We start from the raw sequence: 15315 nt of genomic DNA, 5'->3' as shown, positions 1-15315 counted from the left end.
CTCCTACCAAAATCATGGTATCCATTTGAAATCCAGCCAGTCCACAGGTGGCACACAGAGTGGCAGAGTTGGCTCACATCTCAAGGTCTTCTCCAGTTTTATTTCTCCGTAGCCGTCTCCCTGATAAGGGAGACACATTCTTTTCTCAAGTGGATAGGGGCGGGAGAGGAAAAGTAGAAAGTGAAAGTCATCCCAAAGTTATCCCTTCCCCCAGCAGAATGGCAGGCCCCAAACAATAAGGATTTGGGGAACCTGACAGGGATGCTGCAATATACCATATATACGGGTTGGTTGCCAGGGGACCAAAATATCGCCATGTGACCGTGAGGGGGCGGGGCAGTGGCTGTCAGAACTTGAGAACCGGGTCGTAAGTATCTTTTGTGGGGGTTAGGCAACTGGTTGCCAAGCGACCAGTTGTAAGTTGAGGTCTACCTGGAGGGGTGTATTTGGCTTTGTGTTTTAAAATACTTTATTAAAGACAAGTGGAGATAGAGAAGTTTGGGGAAAAAAAATAAAGTTCAGAAAGTTAAATGTTATTATTTTGTGGCTAAGACATCCCTAGCCACAAAAATGCTATGTTATCAGAAGATGAAGATAAACGACATTGATTTAGTGATCAGACAACCAGGTATTTCACCTCAGGCGGAAGCACAATCTTTTCTTAGTTGTTTTCTTTTATTTTTAAGGATTAAATGTTACGGTTTAGCTCAACAGATTGCTGAGAAGGGCTTCTAAACATACCCTCGTTTTTTTCTTCAAGGTCTGGAGTTGTTCTGGGTGTTTCTGCATATTTCATATGCCATGCCTACAAAAGTGGGCGAAAGATAGCCTTTTTTTAGTATCTTCTCCTCTGACTGATGATGATTTTGGAAAGAAGGATTATCCGTGGCCATGGTAAGCTTTTAAGAGTTTGTTTTGAAAGCTGGTCTGTGCATTTCGAGGGGGAAAAGGTGTAGCCAGAAGTCTATACCGTAAGTGCTGCAATTTTAGCTTCCATGTAAAGCTCCCTAGCTGACAAATCCTACTTTCATTGTGAAGTACGTTTAGCTAATCTAGCACATCTTGAATGTTGTACAAGTTAAGAATATGACCTATGTTATATATTCACCGGGACCAATTCAGCCAAAATTGTGCACAACCTTTTTGCTTTCTATTCAAAATTGTTGGAACTTGAAAATGTTTATAATTGGCACACAGCTAATCTGTGAGTTTCTCTGTTAGCTAGTGTTGAGTTGAATTTAGTTCACTGTTCACAGTATATCCAACATATTTTTAGGAAAGGTTTTGGTAAGTGAACTTCAGACTGTATTGCTTCAATCCTTCTGAATGTAACCCATAGAAGAGCCTTGGTGGAGCAGTGGGCTAATGCCTCCTTAAGTAACACCAGCTGCCTGCAATTAGTGCAGGTTTGCATCCCACCAGGCTCAAGGTTGACTCAGCCTTCCATCCTTCCGAGGTAGGTAAAATGAGGACCCAGATTGTTGGGGGCAATTAAGCTGACTTTGTAATAATGCCGCTTGGGGTGTGTGTGAAAGCCCTAATAAGCAGGCATATACATAGAATGAAGGCTACTGCTAAGCTTGTAAGCCGCCCTGAGTCTTCGGAGAAGGGCGGGATATAAATGGAATTAAAATAAAAAATAAAAAAATTGATGTTTCATTGACTATAAAAATAAAAAATAATAATAGAGTAGGCCATAGAATAATAGAGTTGGGAGGGACCTTGGAGGTCTTCTAGTCCAAAAACCTGCTTGAGCTGGAGACCCTATACTTGTGGTGGAGAACGTAAGGCACAGGTGCCACAGGTAGCACTCAAAGCCCTCTCTGTGGGCACGCACGCCATCGCCCCAGTCCTAGGCCTTCAGCTGGGTTTTATAAAACCTTTTTGCTTTAGGCCTCCGCTGCCGTGTGCAAAAAAAAAAAAGGTTCAATCAATCAATTTCAACTTCTCGCGGGAAAAAATCTCACAAAGTTGGAATTGATTCAACTTTTTAGTCCCACCCTGTCTGCTGTTACCACCTCAGCCACACCCACCCAATGGGCCATGCCCATCCAATGGGCCACGCCCACCCATTGCACCATGCCCACTCGGCACCCGATGATACATCAGTGGGTTTTGGGTTGCAGTTTGGGCACTCGGTCTCTAAAAGGTTCGCCATCACTGGTATAGGGCAGCGATGGCGAACCTTTCAGAGACCGAGTGCCCAAACTGCAACCCAAAACCCACTTATGTATTGTGGCCCATTGGGTGGACGTGGCCCATTGGGCGAGCGTAGCTGCAGTGGTAATGGCAGACTGCGTGGGAATTAAAACTTCAATCAATCAATTCCAACTTTGTGAGATCTTTTTTTTCCCCGCGTGAAGTTGAAATTGATTGATTGATTGAACGTTGTTCCTTTTTTGCACACGGTGGTAGAGGTCTAAAGCCTAAAGGTTTTATAAAACCCAGCTGAAGGCCTAGGACTAGGGCGACGGCACGCATGCCCACAGAGAGGGGTGTGCATGCTACCTGTGGCATGCGTGCCAGAGGCTCGCCACCACTGCCCTAGGCCGTTTCCCTATTCCAGAAGCCATTTTGCAGGGACCACAATTCATTGGGGCCATTCTAAAAATGGTGGTTGCTTCTGGGATGCAGCCATGCAGTCTTGCCGATGTCGAGGGGTGGAGCAGCTTGCTCTTCTGCCTTGACACAAATTCTGGAACTTCCAGAAGCAAATCTGTGGTCAAAGGTAAGAGAGTGACCGGGATGGGAGTGGGAGAAGTGCGTGGCCCGTGGCAGGATGAGAAGGAGAGCCAAGGCCTGTGGGGACCCCAAGAGGCAGGAAGCAGAGTACAGCTGCTCAGGGGATGGGGGAGGCCTTGGAGTAGGGTCTGCACTAGGCTTCCCAGTACCTCTTCTCCCCTTGAGGCACCTGTGCTCCATTTAGTGACCTGTAAAGACTCCACCAGGGGAGAGTAGGCATGGGCGGTCATTAAGTGAGACGACCTGCGACCATGATGGGCGGGCTTTCAGAGAAGTACCTGAAGTTTACTTTAGGAAAACAAAAATGCACATGTCCTTCCTCTCGTGGAACAGCGATTATTAACAGAATTCGTCCCTCTCTTTTATCTTCCTCTCACATCAGATGCACCCATTTGAGCAGATTAAGCAGGAACCAAATATTACTGAATGCGACACATTTCCCCCCCCCTTTTCAGTCCAAAATGCAGGTTTGAATACAAACGATCTGAGATTCCTACGCGATACTATTGCTATTGTGGGAAGATTGAAGATCCACCTCTGGATCCTTGGCTGGTTCCACATTCTTGTGGCCAGGTCTGTGAGAAAGTTTTCAAACCTCCTTGTGGACACAGGTGTCTGTTGCTTTGCCATCCAGGTATGTGATATGAAGGCAGTTGTTTCTCAGCTATTACAAATACAGGATTATATGCCGTTTGCCACAGATGACACATGACGCCATCAGTAAATTGAGAGTTTCAAGATTATAGCCATTCGAGGAACTGTTTTATCTCATATGTGCAACAAAGTGCTATAGAGCAAGGTAATAACATGAGCTTAAAATACGAAAAGTCCTTTGCAATAATTACGCAGGTTAGAATAGGGTGAAATATTTATCATGATTTTTTTTCCGGCTGCGGGGATTTCTTTGGCCCATTCTGTTAATTTATACAGCAGCATCTAGGGCCTAGGCCAGTGATGGTGAACCTTTCAGAGACCGAGTGTCCAAACTACAACCCAAAACCCACTTATGTATTGTCAGTGGCCGGGTGGGCGTGGCCCATTGGGTGTGTGTGGCTGCGGTGGTAAAAGCAGACTGGGTGGGAATTAAAAAGTTCAATCAATCAATTCCAACTTTGCGAGATCTTTTTTTTTCCCCCGCGAGAATTTGAAATTGATTGATTGAACCTTTTTTTTTTTTTGCACATGGTGGTGGAGGCCTAAAGTGAAAAGGTTTTATAAAACCCAGCTGAAGGCCTAGGACTGGGGCGACGGCACACGTGTCCACAGAGAGCTGTGCGTGCCACCTGTGGCACGCGTGTCATAGGTTCACCACCACAGGCCTAGGCAGCTCAAATTAGCATGGGAACACCTCTCACTGCCAGATGTCTGTTAAATTGCAAACGCCATCAGTCATAGCTACTCACGTCATTTATAAGTGATGTCCAGAGGAAGGAATTTTACATCACAACGTCATTTGCAGTAAGACATCACCCACAAATGACGTTGTGGTACAAAATTGCTTCCTCTGGACTACTGTTGATACAATAGAGTTGTCTATTATTTCCAGTGTCTGTGTGTATTAGAATTCTGGCCCATCACATGTGATGTCTATTAAATTGAACTCACAGTTATATTAATATGTTAACTTCCCAGTGTTGTTTTTTGTTCCCTAGGTCCTTGTCCGCCTTGTCCAAAGATGGTCATAATAACTTGCTACTGCAAAAAGGCTAAGCCATTGCCACGGAGATGCAGCATGAAAGAATGGTCCTGCCAACTTCCCTGTGGACGAAAGTTGCCCTGTGGGCAACACAACTGTGGAAATCCTTGTCATCCAGGTGCAAATTGTACTGTTCAAAGACTTTGTTTGGAGAATTCCTTGTTATATTACATTATGGTTCTTTTGTTGCCATGGGTTATGAATAGATTTGATGGCTTACAAATCAAAGAAATAAAAGTTCTCTATTGAGGTTTTCCCTTTCCCCTACCCCAGGGGTAGGCAACCTTGTCTCTTTTATGACTCGTGGACTTCAACTCCCAGAATTCCTGAGCCAGCATGGGGGAACTGGCTCCTTCATGACTTGTGGACTTCAACTCCCAGAATTCCTGAGCCAGCATGGCTCAGCTTGGAAACCTCTCCCTTTCCCCTCAGCTTGGCTGGCTCAGGAATTCTGGGAGTTGAAGTCCACAAGTCATAAAAAAGAGCCAAGGTTGCTTACCCCTGCCCTACCCCATTCAACGGGCATACATTTAAAATGTTCTCTTTCCATGCTGGTTTCTAATCATTAGTTTCATCTCACATTTAGGAGATTGCCAGCCATGTCCAAGAGTCAGCAAACAAAGTTGTGTCTGTGGTAAACAAATAGCAGAAAGGCAGTGTGCAAGTCCTTTCTGGCAATGTGATGTGGTAAGTTTCTTTATAAACAGCCGATCTGTTTACAATATTATTAACGATCATAATAACACATACTTCATTGTCCAGAAAAAAATGTGGATTATCATTAAGAACAGAGGTTTTAAGATTGAAATAGGAAAAAAAAAGATTTTTGTTCTAGTTCAGATGTTCAGGAACTCAATACTGACAATTGCAGTGTGGCTTGTTGAGATATACCTGCAGTGAATTGGAAATGATCTCAAATTCAGAATAGAGCTGGAAGGGACCCTGGAGATCTTCTAGTCCAACCCCCTGCTCAAGGAGGAGACCTATACCATTCCAGACAAGTAGTTGTCCAGTCTCTTCTTAAAAGCCTTCAGTGATGGGGCACTCACAACTTTTGACGGCAAGTCGTTGCACTGGTTCACACTGTTAGGAAGTTTCTCCTTAATTCCAGATTGTTTGTTTTCTTGATTAGTTTCCATCCATTGTGTCTTGTCCTGCCCTCAGGTGCTTTGGAAAATAAACTGACACTCTCGTCTTCGGGGCAGCCCCTCAAATACTGGAATACTGTTACCATGTCGCCCCTCGGCCTTCTTTTCTCTAGCCTGGCCATATCCAACTCCTGCAACCGTTCTTCCTGTTTTAATCTCCAGGCCTTTAACCTCCCATCTGCAGACCTTCCCTTCTTCAACTATTACAATGATGAGAATTTTCCTAGTTACAGTATCAATATTTTCGTGTTGAAAGAGTCAAATTTAGCTGACCTCTATTTGAAATACAAAGTGATCAAAGGAATACGTCTTCAAACTATTCAGCTAGAAACCCAGATATAACTTTAGAAAAGCTCTAGTCCACAGGCCGGCAACCCGCAGCTCTGGAGCCGCATGCGGCTCTTTCAGCCTTCTCCTGCGGCTTCCAGTTGTCCTCCGCCATTTGCAGAGAGAGAGACACAGAGAGAGGCACTTGCCATTCCCTTCTCTCTCTCTTTCTGTGTTTGTGTGTAAAAAAAAGAGTGGCCTCACGCTGTTCTCCGACAAGCTGGCAAGCTTATTGGCGGGGCTCCTGCCTTTGCTGCGTCTCCACAGGAAGCAGGAAGCAGCAGGAAGCAGAAAGCAGCAGCTCTCCCTCTCTCTCCCTCTGTCTCTCTCTCTCCCCCCCCCCTCTCTCACACACACAGAGAGGGCAGGAGAGCCAGCCCAATAAGAATGTGTGTCAGCTTGTCGGAGAACAGCGTGAAGCCAGCTGGCCAGGTGAGCAGAAGATCGGAGAGAGGGAGAAAGAGGGGGGGGGAGAGAGAGAGGGAAGGAGAGAAAGAGAGGGAGGGAGAAAAAGAGAGGGAGAGGGAGAGAGAGAGAGAACTCATGCACAGCAGCCTCTATTTCTTTTTAATTAAACTCTCCAATCAAGCTCTGCCCCTCGTGCACGCGCTCGCACGGGTTTTGCGGCTCCCAGTGTTTTCTTTTCTCTGGGAAACGGGTCCAAGTGGCTCTTTGAGTGTTTAAGGTTGTTGACCCCTGCCCTAGTCCAAACATAGGGTTGTTGATGAGGCTCTTAATGTCACTGGACTTCTATTTTCATTAATCGTACTTATAATGGCCAATGATGGATAATACAGGTAATCCTTGACTTAACAACAGTTTGTTTAGTGACTAAGTTACAACGATACTGCAAAAAGCGACTGATGTCCGTTTTTCACACAACTGTTCAACATTCCCATGGTCACATGATCAAAATTCAGATGCTTGGCGACTGATTCATATTTACCACGGTTGTAGAAATCCTGGGGTCATGTGGCCACCTTTTGTACCCTTTTGACAAGGAAGGTCGATGGGGAAGCCAGATTTACTTTAACCGTGTTATTACAACTGCAGTGATTCACTTAACAGCTGTGGCAGGAAAGGTTGTAAAATGGGGCAAAACTCACTTGACAACTGTCTCGCTTAGTAACAGCTCAGTTGTGGTCATAAGTTGAGGACTATCTGTATTCAGAGATGTTATCCAACAACATAGGCGTGAGCTTAAATGGACTCCAGAAGATGGTAGAGGACAGGAAAGCCTGGAGGAACGTTGTCCATAGGGTCGCGATGGGTCGGACACGACTTCGCAACTAACAACAACAACAACAACAAAATCCAACAACATAACTTATGAACTAGAGTTTTCCCATCTTTTTTATTATTATTATTCCATGATATAGGACAGGTCCCTCCAGTCCCATTAATTCCCTTCACTCCCATTAATTCCCCACTGGAAAATTGTTTATGCTAATTGGGGATTATAAGACTGTAGTCTACAACATCAGTAGATCAGGTCTTGCTGTAAAGCTATAAATAATTTATTTCTATGTTTTAATTTTTTACGTATTAACATATTTGGAGAACTTACTTTTTCCTCTTGTATTTTGTTGAGAAGTTTCTATGTCCCTTAACTTGCCATTGCTATGCGTGTTTTCTCACAAGATTTGTGGGCGAACCTTGTCTTGTGGCTATCATGTCTGTGAAGAAATTTGTCATGGCGGCTCCTGTGGTGAATGTCCCAGATCTGGCAAAAGGTCTTGCCCTTGTGGAAAATCAAGTAAGTTTCCTTCTCCGCTGTTTGTTTTTTTAAATTCACCATGCAGTTATTTGATTAATACAATTTTCCTAAAACAGTTGTGATTCACATTGCATTAAGAAGGAGTGAAAGACAGAAAAATGGAATTGGTTAAAACTCTACAAAGAACTTGGGTTATTGAAAAGTTGCCGAAAGTGATGTCCAATACTTTTTGCCTGGTACTATTTACACATTTGATCATGGGGGTAAAAAATCAAGATTTTCAAAACAACACCGTGTCTTGATGCAATACACATCTTTTCGATAAATGCAAAAACACGTGGAAATACATCCTTGCTTTTTTTCCCCCCATCGATCTATTAAACGGCAGCAATTTGTATAATTTCAATTTCACTTTTATTTTAGAATTTTCTTTGCCGTGTACCGAAGATGTGCCAACTTGTGGAGACAGTTGTGACAAAGTTCTTGAATGTGGGATTCACAGATGTTCACAACGCTGCCATCGAGGTGCTTGCGAAATTTGTAGACAGGTTAGAATTTTCTTCCCCTTTTGGTTCTTTTGAATAGATTTGCACTAGTTTTATTTTGAAAGGCCTTCTTTCGGTGTATATTCCTGAGGCACTAAATTCTTTTTCCTTTACACATCCGCTTCTCACTGAGGAGTCCAAAAACTTCCTATTCTCCATTATTTCTAAGTGTGAACTTGCACATCTTGTCGTTTCTAGTTTCTTTTGTTCAAAAACAAGATAATGCTCAAGTAATTATGTGAAAATGGCTTGGGGAAATGTTTAGGAGCATATTTAAATGAAGCTGATCCAAATACAGATAGTCCTTGACTTACAACAGTTCATTCAGGGTCCATTTGAAGTCACGACAACATTTTAAAAAGTGACTTATGAACCATTTTTTTCATAGCATCCATGTGGTCCCTTGATCAAAAATTCAGATGCTTGGCAACTGACTCGTATTTATGATGGTTGCAGTGACCTGGGGTCATGTGATCCCCTCTTGCGACCTTCTGACAAGGCAGGTCAATGGGGAAGCCAGGTTTACATAATAACCATGTTATTAACTTAACAGTGCAGTGATTCGCTTAACAACTGTGGCAAGAAGGGTCATAAAATGGGGCAAAACTCACTTAAGTCTCGCTTAAGTCTCAGACGTTTTCAGCTCAATTCTGGTCCTGTAATGACATTAGAATGAATCACATTATAATATAATACATAATTACCTGTGATGTCATTCATACTGAATAGGACAGGAACAATGTGTGAATAAACTATTGTTTTTCCCAGAAATTGAGGTAACTGAGAGATTATTCCAAAGTGTTACTGTATATTGAGGTAAATAAATAATAAGTACAATAAAATAATTATATAAATTTAAGGGTTTCCCCCCCCAGTTGTGAGACTATTTTAATCTCTCATTATAATATAATACATAATTACCTGTAATGTCATTCATACTGAATAGGACAGGAACAATGTGTGAATAAACTATTGTTTTTTCCAGAAATTGAGGTAACCGAGAGATTATTCCAAAGTGTTACTGTATATTGAGGTAAATAAATAATAAGTACAATAAAATAATTATATAAATTTAAGGGTTTTTTTCCCCCCAGTTGTGAGACTATTTTAATCTCTCATTTTTTCCTTTAAAGGGTTATTTTTAACATCATCCAATTTCTTATCAGTTAAGTAACCAGATTTTGACCTGCATAATGCATGCCAGCTTTAGTTTCTTTCCATTGTACCTCAATAGGAAGTTGAAAAGCAGTGTCGTTGTGGAAAGCATATGAAACAGATGCCCTGCCATAAGCCATACCTCTGTGAAACCAAGTGTACAAAAATACGGGATTGTCAAAAACACCAGTGCAAAAGAAAGGTAAATGTTGGAGGTGTGCTGCATTTTAGAACAAAATGGACATTTAATGTTGAAATTCCTTTTGGGTCTATGAAACCACGTGATTGCGTGCAGAAATATGCTGCAAAAATACAAAGCAGCTTCCATGTTTCCTGGTACGTGAAATAATCTTGTATGCGAAATACATGTTTTTTAAAGCTGCGTTTTCATTTTTTAAAAAAAGAAGGAATAATGTTATTCAAGAAATAATGATATTCCCATTACAAAGGAAGGGCAACAGACTCTGAAGAGAATGATTTTTATTGAACAAGATTATGAAGAATCTGAAAGGAAAATAATACTTCACTGCTAAGATAGGACTTTTTTCTGTGAACACACTGGCACTCATTAAAAAAATGAAATTCTGATTGCCTGCTCTCAAAAGAATACACACACACATACTCATACACATACACATACACATACATGTATAAATATATACAAGGTTGTTTCTGTAAGGTACAAAGCTATTTGCTTTTTACCAAATCTAGTTTGCAAATAATGGAATTTAAGGCAGTGTTTTTCAAACTTGGCAACTTTGAGATATGTGGAGTTTGACTCAGAATTCTCCAGCCAGCATGCTGGCAAGAGGGACAAAATGTTGATTTAGAAAATTCTGGAGGCTTTCCTGCTGCTATGTTGCATGTTTATTATCCCTTTTAAAATCAGTCCCTATCTCCCTTGAATCCTGTTTTGTGTTCCCTCTGTACAAAAGGGAAAAATCATAGATCTAGATCTGTTTACAGAAGTGTCAAAAGACACTGGTAGAAAAGCTGTAAGGGCCACATCTTCCCTCAAGCTTTGTCAGGATTGAATATACCCTCAGTGGTGAACATGCTGAGGGAATGGAGTTATTCCAAATAAAATCAATTATTAACATAACTTTTGTTAATGATAATTTCATTTATTTGTTCATTTACTTATGTAGGTAGTCTTCGCGTTATGGCTACAATGGAGCCTGCTCCTCATGGTCATAACTCATGATGATCATAAATCAGGTGATACGTGTGACTGACCTGATTTTATGGCCTTTTTTGTGACTCATCATGGTTGTTAAGCAACCAGGCACAGGTTGAGGACTATTGGTAAATCATATTTATATGGCCACCCATCTCACAAAATCTGACTATTGATGGTGTTCAGTAAAACCTATGTATGCTTGTTCATGAGTCTTGCATATGCTTGCTGTACATAATAGCATTTAGTCAGGGAAATCTGGATAGACTTGCAATTTCTTATAGCATTCTGTATATCTGAGAACTTATATATTTGATACAGTGTTGTCCTGGAAATTGTCCACCATGTGACCAAGTCTGTGGTCGAATGTTAGGATGTCGTAACCACAAGTGTCCTTCAGTCTGCCACAGAGGTAAGAATGTGCTGGAAATCCTGCTTATAACCTTTTAAACTAAATGGTGCCTGAGTCTTTGCTTGCAGTTGCAAAACATTTACTGTACATAATCACAGATAAAGCCAACCTTTGACATTTCAGCCCAAACACCATGAAAATGCATCATTCACAGAGTGACCCTTGAATTTTCAACTGTGGCAACAGGTAGGAAATGGCAAATAGTTTTGTCACCATTTATCAAAGCACACTATTTTAAAGCTGTGGTGCACTTAAAAAAAATATCTGAGCTCTTATCTGCAGACAAACCAAACCCAAATTTGGGGGTGTATTCTGGAACCCAAAATTCTGTCTTATCTGTGATAAAATACAATAGGTCAAAACCTCTCAGTCCAGTTTAATTGCCTTGTTAATTTCCTTGCTTGATAAGTCTGTGTCAAGAGATGATACAGGAATGAAATATCTTAAAGAATAAATAGTAAAAAAAAAAGTTCCCACTAGCTCTAATAACATCATTTAAGTTATTTCTTATTTTTAATGCATTGAATTAAATAGTTTGGTGGGGGGAAAATTACAGAACACGAGGAACAGTTTGTTTAGCTTTTATCGTATTGATGAAAATTGCACAAGAATAATCCTATAATTTAGTTGGTAGTTTTCGGCTTGAGGAAAACATGCCACACACATTGAGATGATGAACAAGCTTTCCACATTATTATTACCTTCTATTATATTGCATGCTCACAGAACCCTTTTTTTAATTATTCTCCTTCAGATTTGTTTGGAGAAACAAGCGAAGCCCTATCCATTGGGCAGGCACCATGGAAAACCAGGCCCCCTCCAGTCTGCTGGAAAAACCTCTCTCCTCGGAATTGTTCCCTGGTGCCCAAAAGGTTGGGGGCCACTGCGTTAATAGATGATTATTCATGAATAATATTGATTGAGATGCATTGTAAATATGTAATAGATAACCACTGAGCCATCGCGGCTCCTTTAATCATTTAATAGAGGATTATTCATGAATAATTATTGACGAGGTGCATTGTAAATATTGTAATAAGACACATGTGATTCAGATCTCTGAATGAAAGTCTCGTATGGTCTTGACCAGGGGTCTTCAAACCTGGCCCTTTTCTGACTTGTGGACTTCATCTCCCAGAAATTCTGCTTGTTGAAGTCCACAAGTCATAAAAGGGCCAGGTTTGAAGGCCCCTGCTTGTGGACTTCAACTCCCAGAATTCCTCAGCCAGGCATGCTGGCTGAGGAATTCTGCTTGTTGAAGTCCACAAGTCATAAAAGGGCCAAGTTTGAAGACCCCTGATCTTGACTGTGTGCCTGATATAATTAGTCTTAGTTGCTTTGATCAGGAAAGATGAGGCAGGATAGTTACCAGTGGTTTTCCAAAATTTGTTAATTGTCTTACTTCAAAACTGGTGCTTTATGACGCATATATTGATTTTAGGCAGCTGCTATCCGTGCCCTGAAACTCTGGATGTGAAGTGCAATTGTGGTAAAACGGTTCTCAAAGTACCTTGTGGGAGAGAACGTACCACCAAGCCTCCCAGGTGCAAAGAATTCTGCAGGTTAGTATTGATTTGTTTTGGTATTATTATTTTTTTCTTAAATTAAGTTTGTAGAGCAGGGGTCTTCAAACTTTGGCCCTTTTATGACTTGTGGACTTCAACTCCTAGAATTCCTCAGCCAGGCACATGAGGAATTCTAGGAGTTGAAGTCCACAAGTCATAAAAGGGCCAAAGTTTGAAGACCCCTGTTGTAGAGAGTATAACAGCACATTTTATGAAGTTGCGAAAGTTGGGAACTTTTAATTCCAAACTTTAATGAACTGCAGCTTATAGGCACAAAGCTTTGAATTGCTGTCCTTTTGGGGGAGGGGGTTGCTTTGAGTCAGTGTTGACTCCTGGGGACCTTGTCAACTTGTCCTTTCAGGTTTCTTGGCAAGATCTCCAGCTTGCTCTCACCTGCTTCCTGGGTTAGGGTTAGGGTTAGGTTTAGATAGATTGGCTAGAAACCAGGAGTCCATGAGTTCTAGTCCTACCTTAGGCATGAAGTCAGCTGTGTAACCTTCTGCCAGTCACTTTCTCTCAGTCCTAGAAACAAGGTAATGGCAAAGCACTGGAAAACCTTCCCAAGAAAACTGCAGAAAACTGTATCCTTATCCTCCATGAATTGTCACAGAATTTTCTGATGGCAAATTCTGTAGTTTTACTCCATTTGGACAAAATTGCCCATCCTTGGTGTCGCTGGAAAAAAGTGACTTACAACTGGTCCTCACACTTATCACCTTCATAGCATCCTCACGGTCATGTGATCAAAATTTGGGTGCTTACAACCAGCATGGTTGCAGCTTCCCAGGGGTCACGTGACTTTCCAAGCCAGCTTCTGACAAGTAAAGTCAGTAGGGAAAGCTAGTTTTGCTTAGTGACCGGGTGATTCACTTAACAACCTCAGTGATTTCACTCAACAGCTGCCTTAGCAATAGAAATTCTGGTCCCTATTGTGGTTGTAAGTCGAGGATTACCTAAATCAGTATAATTGGAATGAATGAATGAGTCAGTGAGTGAGTGAGTGAGTGAAGGAAGGAAAGAGTGAGTGAGTGAATGAATGAATGTATTAGTGAGGGTGAAAGAAGGAAGGAAGGAGTGAATGAATTAGTGAATGAGTGAGTGAGTGAAGGAAGGAAGGAAGGAGTAAATGAATGAGTGAGTGAATGAATGAATGTATTAGTGAGAGAGAATGAGTGAGTGAATGAATGTATTAGTGACTGAGTGAAGGAAGGAGTGAATGAGTGATTGAATAAATGAATGTTAGTGAGTGAAGGAAAGAAGGAGTGAATGAATGAGTGAATGAATGAATTAGTGAGGGAGTGAAGGAAGGAAGAAGTGAATGAATGCATGAATTCACCAAATGTGTCCCTGAGACCTAGATGTGATCGGAGAACACTTGACAAGGTTTTAATAAGAAATATTCTTTCAATTAGCTGGTCTCAAACTATAGATTCTAACTACGAATACGCATCGTGCGAAATGACTATAGGGATAAGTCAACTGTTGGACTAATGTCTGACTTTTCTTGTTCTAGGCAGCCACCAACTTGCCATCATCCTAGTCGAGAGAAACACAGTTGCCATTTTGGCCCTTGCCCTCCTTGCCACCAGGCCTGCAATAAAGTTTTAGAAAAATGCAGTCACTTGTGCCCGGCTTCCTGCCATGATGAAGCCCTTGTAAAGCAAACTGGCTTGGTGAGACAGAATGTAAAAGTGTAACGTAAAAGTGTCTTCTACTCTTCTTAGCAAAGAGAGTTTAAGCCAGGGGTCTTCAAACCTGGCCCTTTTATGACTTGTGGACTTCAACTCCCAGAATTCCTCAGCCAGCGTGCCTGGCTGAGGAATTCTGGGAGTTGAAGTCCACAAGCAGGGGCCTTCAAACCTGGCCCTTTTATGACTTGTGGACTTCAACTCCCAGAATTCCTCAGCCAGCGTGCCTGGCAGAGGAATTCTGGGAGTTGAAGTCCACAAGCAGGGGCCTTCAAACCTGGCCCTTTTATGACTTGTGGACTTCAACTCACAGAATTCTTCAGCCAGCGTGCCTGGCTGAGGAATTCTGGGAGTTGAAGTCCACAAGCAGGGGCCTTCAAACCTGATCCTTTTATGACTTGTGGACTTCAACTCCCAGAATTCCTCAGCCAGTGTGCCTGGCTGAGGAATTCTGGGAGTTGAAGTTCACAAGTCATAAAAGGGCCAAGTTTGAAGACCCCTGGTTTAAAAGTTAAAAAAATACTTACAGATAGATGTTATGGGGTTTGCTGACTTTAGAAATTAAAAAGGGTTGTTGATCTCTCTTTACCCACATTGTCTAATTTCTGCTAGGTAACCAAGATAGGTTTCCACTTGGCGGGTGATGTTTTGGTGCTGACTAGATTGTAGGATGTAATGAATCTTGAGACCTTGATGGAGGTTTTATTTATCCACGTGTCAGATAATGACTTATTTTGAAAGAGTTGGAAGTGGAAGGATTAGATAACAAACGAAAGTATACGATATCCCAAGAGAGCGAAAAAACTGAAATGGAAACGGAAATGGTCACATAGCAAGAAGAACCGAGGACAGGTGGACCAAGGCAGTCATAGAAGGGATCCCTCTGGATCCCACTAGGTCCATGAAAGAGACCCAAAACAAGATGGATCAACGTCATCAGCAAGTTATTGTGAGCCCACTTGGCAAAGAAAGCTCAAGACCGTGTTGGTTGGAGATGGCTTCATCCTGCAGTGGATAAGACAATGGCTAAAATGATGATGATGATGAGTTTGAAATGGATAACTGTGGGAGGGGAAGTGAAAACCTCCCTTAAGTTATTGAAGGAGCATGGATGTGTCCAGATGGAATTGGCATCACAACTTG

General features: G+C 41.8%; 1 protein-coding gene across 2 annotated transcripts in view; it reads left to right on the top strand.

Moving 5' to 3' along the window:
* Positions 1-15315, top strand: part of NFXL1 (nuclear transcription factor, X-box binding like 1) — a 52824-nt gene that overhangs the window by 9491 nt on the left and 28018 nt on the right. The window contains exons 4-14 of one of the 2 annotated variants that reach the window (XM_083367393.1): positions 761-894; positions 3198-3376; positions 4395-4556; positions 5025-5125; positions 7555-7669; positions 8054-8178; positions 9410-9532; positions 10829-10919; positions 11674-11791; positions 12365-12481; positions 13998-14157. In XM_083367393.1, the coding sequence (XP_083223519.1) occupies positions 761-894; positions 3198-3376; positions 4395-4556; positions 5025-5125; positions 7555-7669; positions 8054-8178; positions 9410-9532; positions 10829-10919; positions 11674-11791; positions 12365-12481; positions 13998-14157 (1425 nt within the window). Of the gene's footprint in view, positions 1-760; positions 895-3197; positions 3377-4394; positions 4557-5024; positions 5126-7554; positions 7670-8053; positions 8179-9409; positions 9533-10828; positions 10920-11673; positions 11792-12360; positions 12482-13997; positions 14158-15315 lie in introns of both variants that reach the window. The other variant, XM_083367394.1, reaches the window with a different exon arrangement.

Source organism: Vipera ursinii (genome assembly GCF_947247035.1).
Source record: "Vipera ursinii genome assembly, chromosome: 7".
Taxonomy (NCBI): Eukaryota; Metazoa; Chordata; class Lepidosauria; order Squamata; family Viperidae; genus Vipera; species Vipera ursinii.
This window is presented reverse-complemented; position numbering and strand designations above follow the sequence as displayed.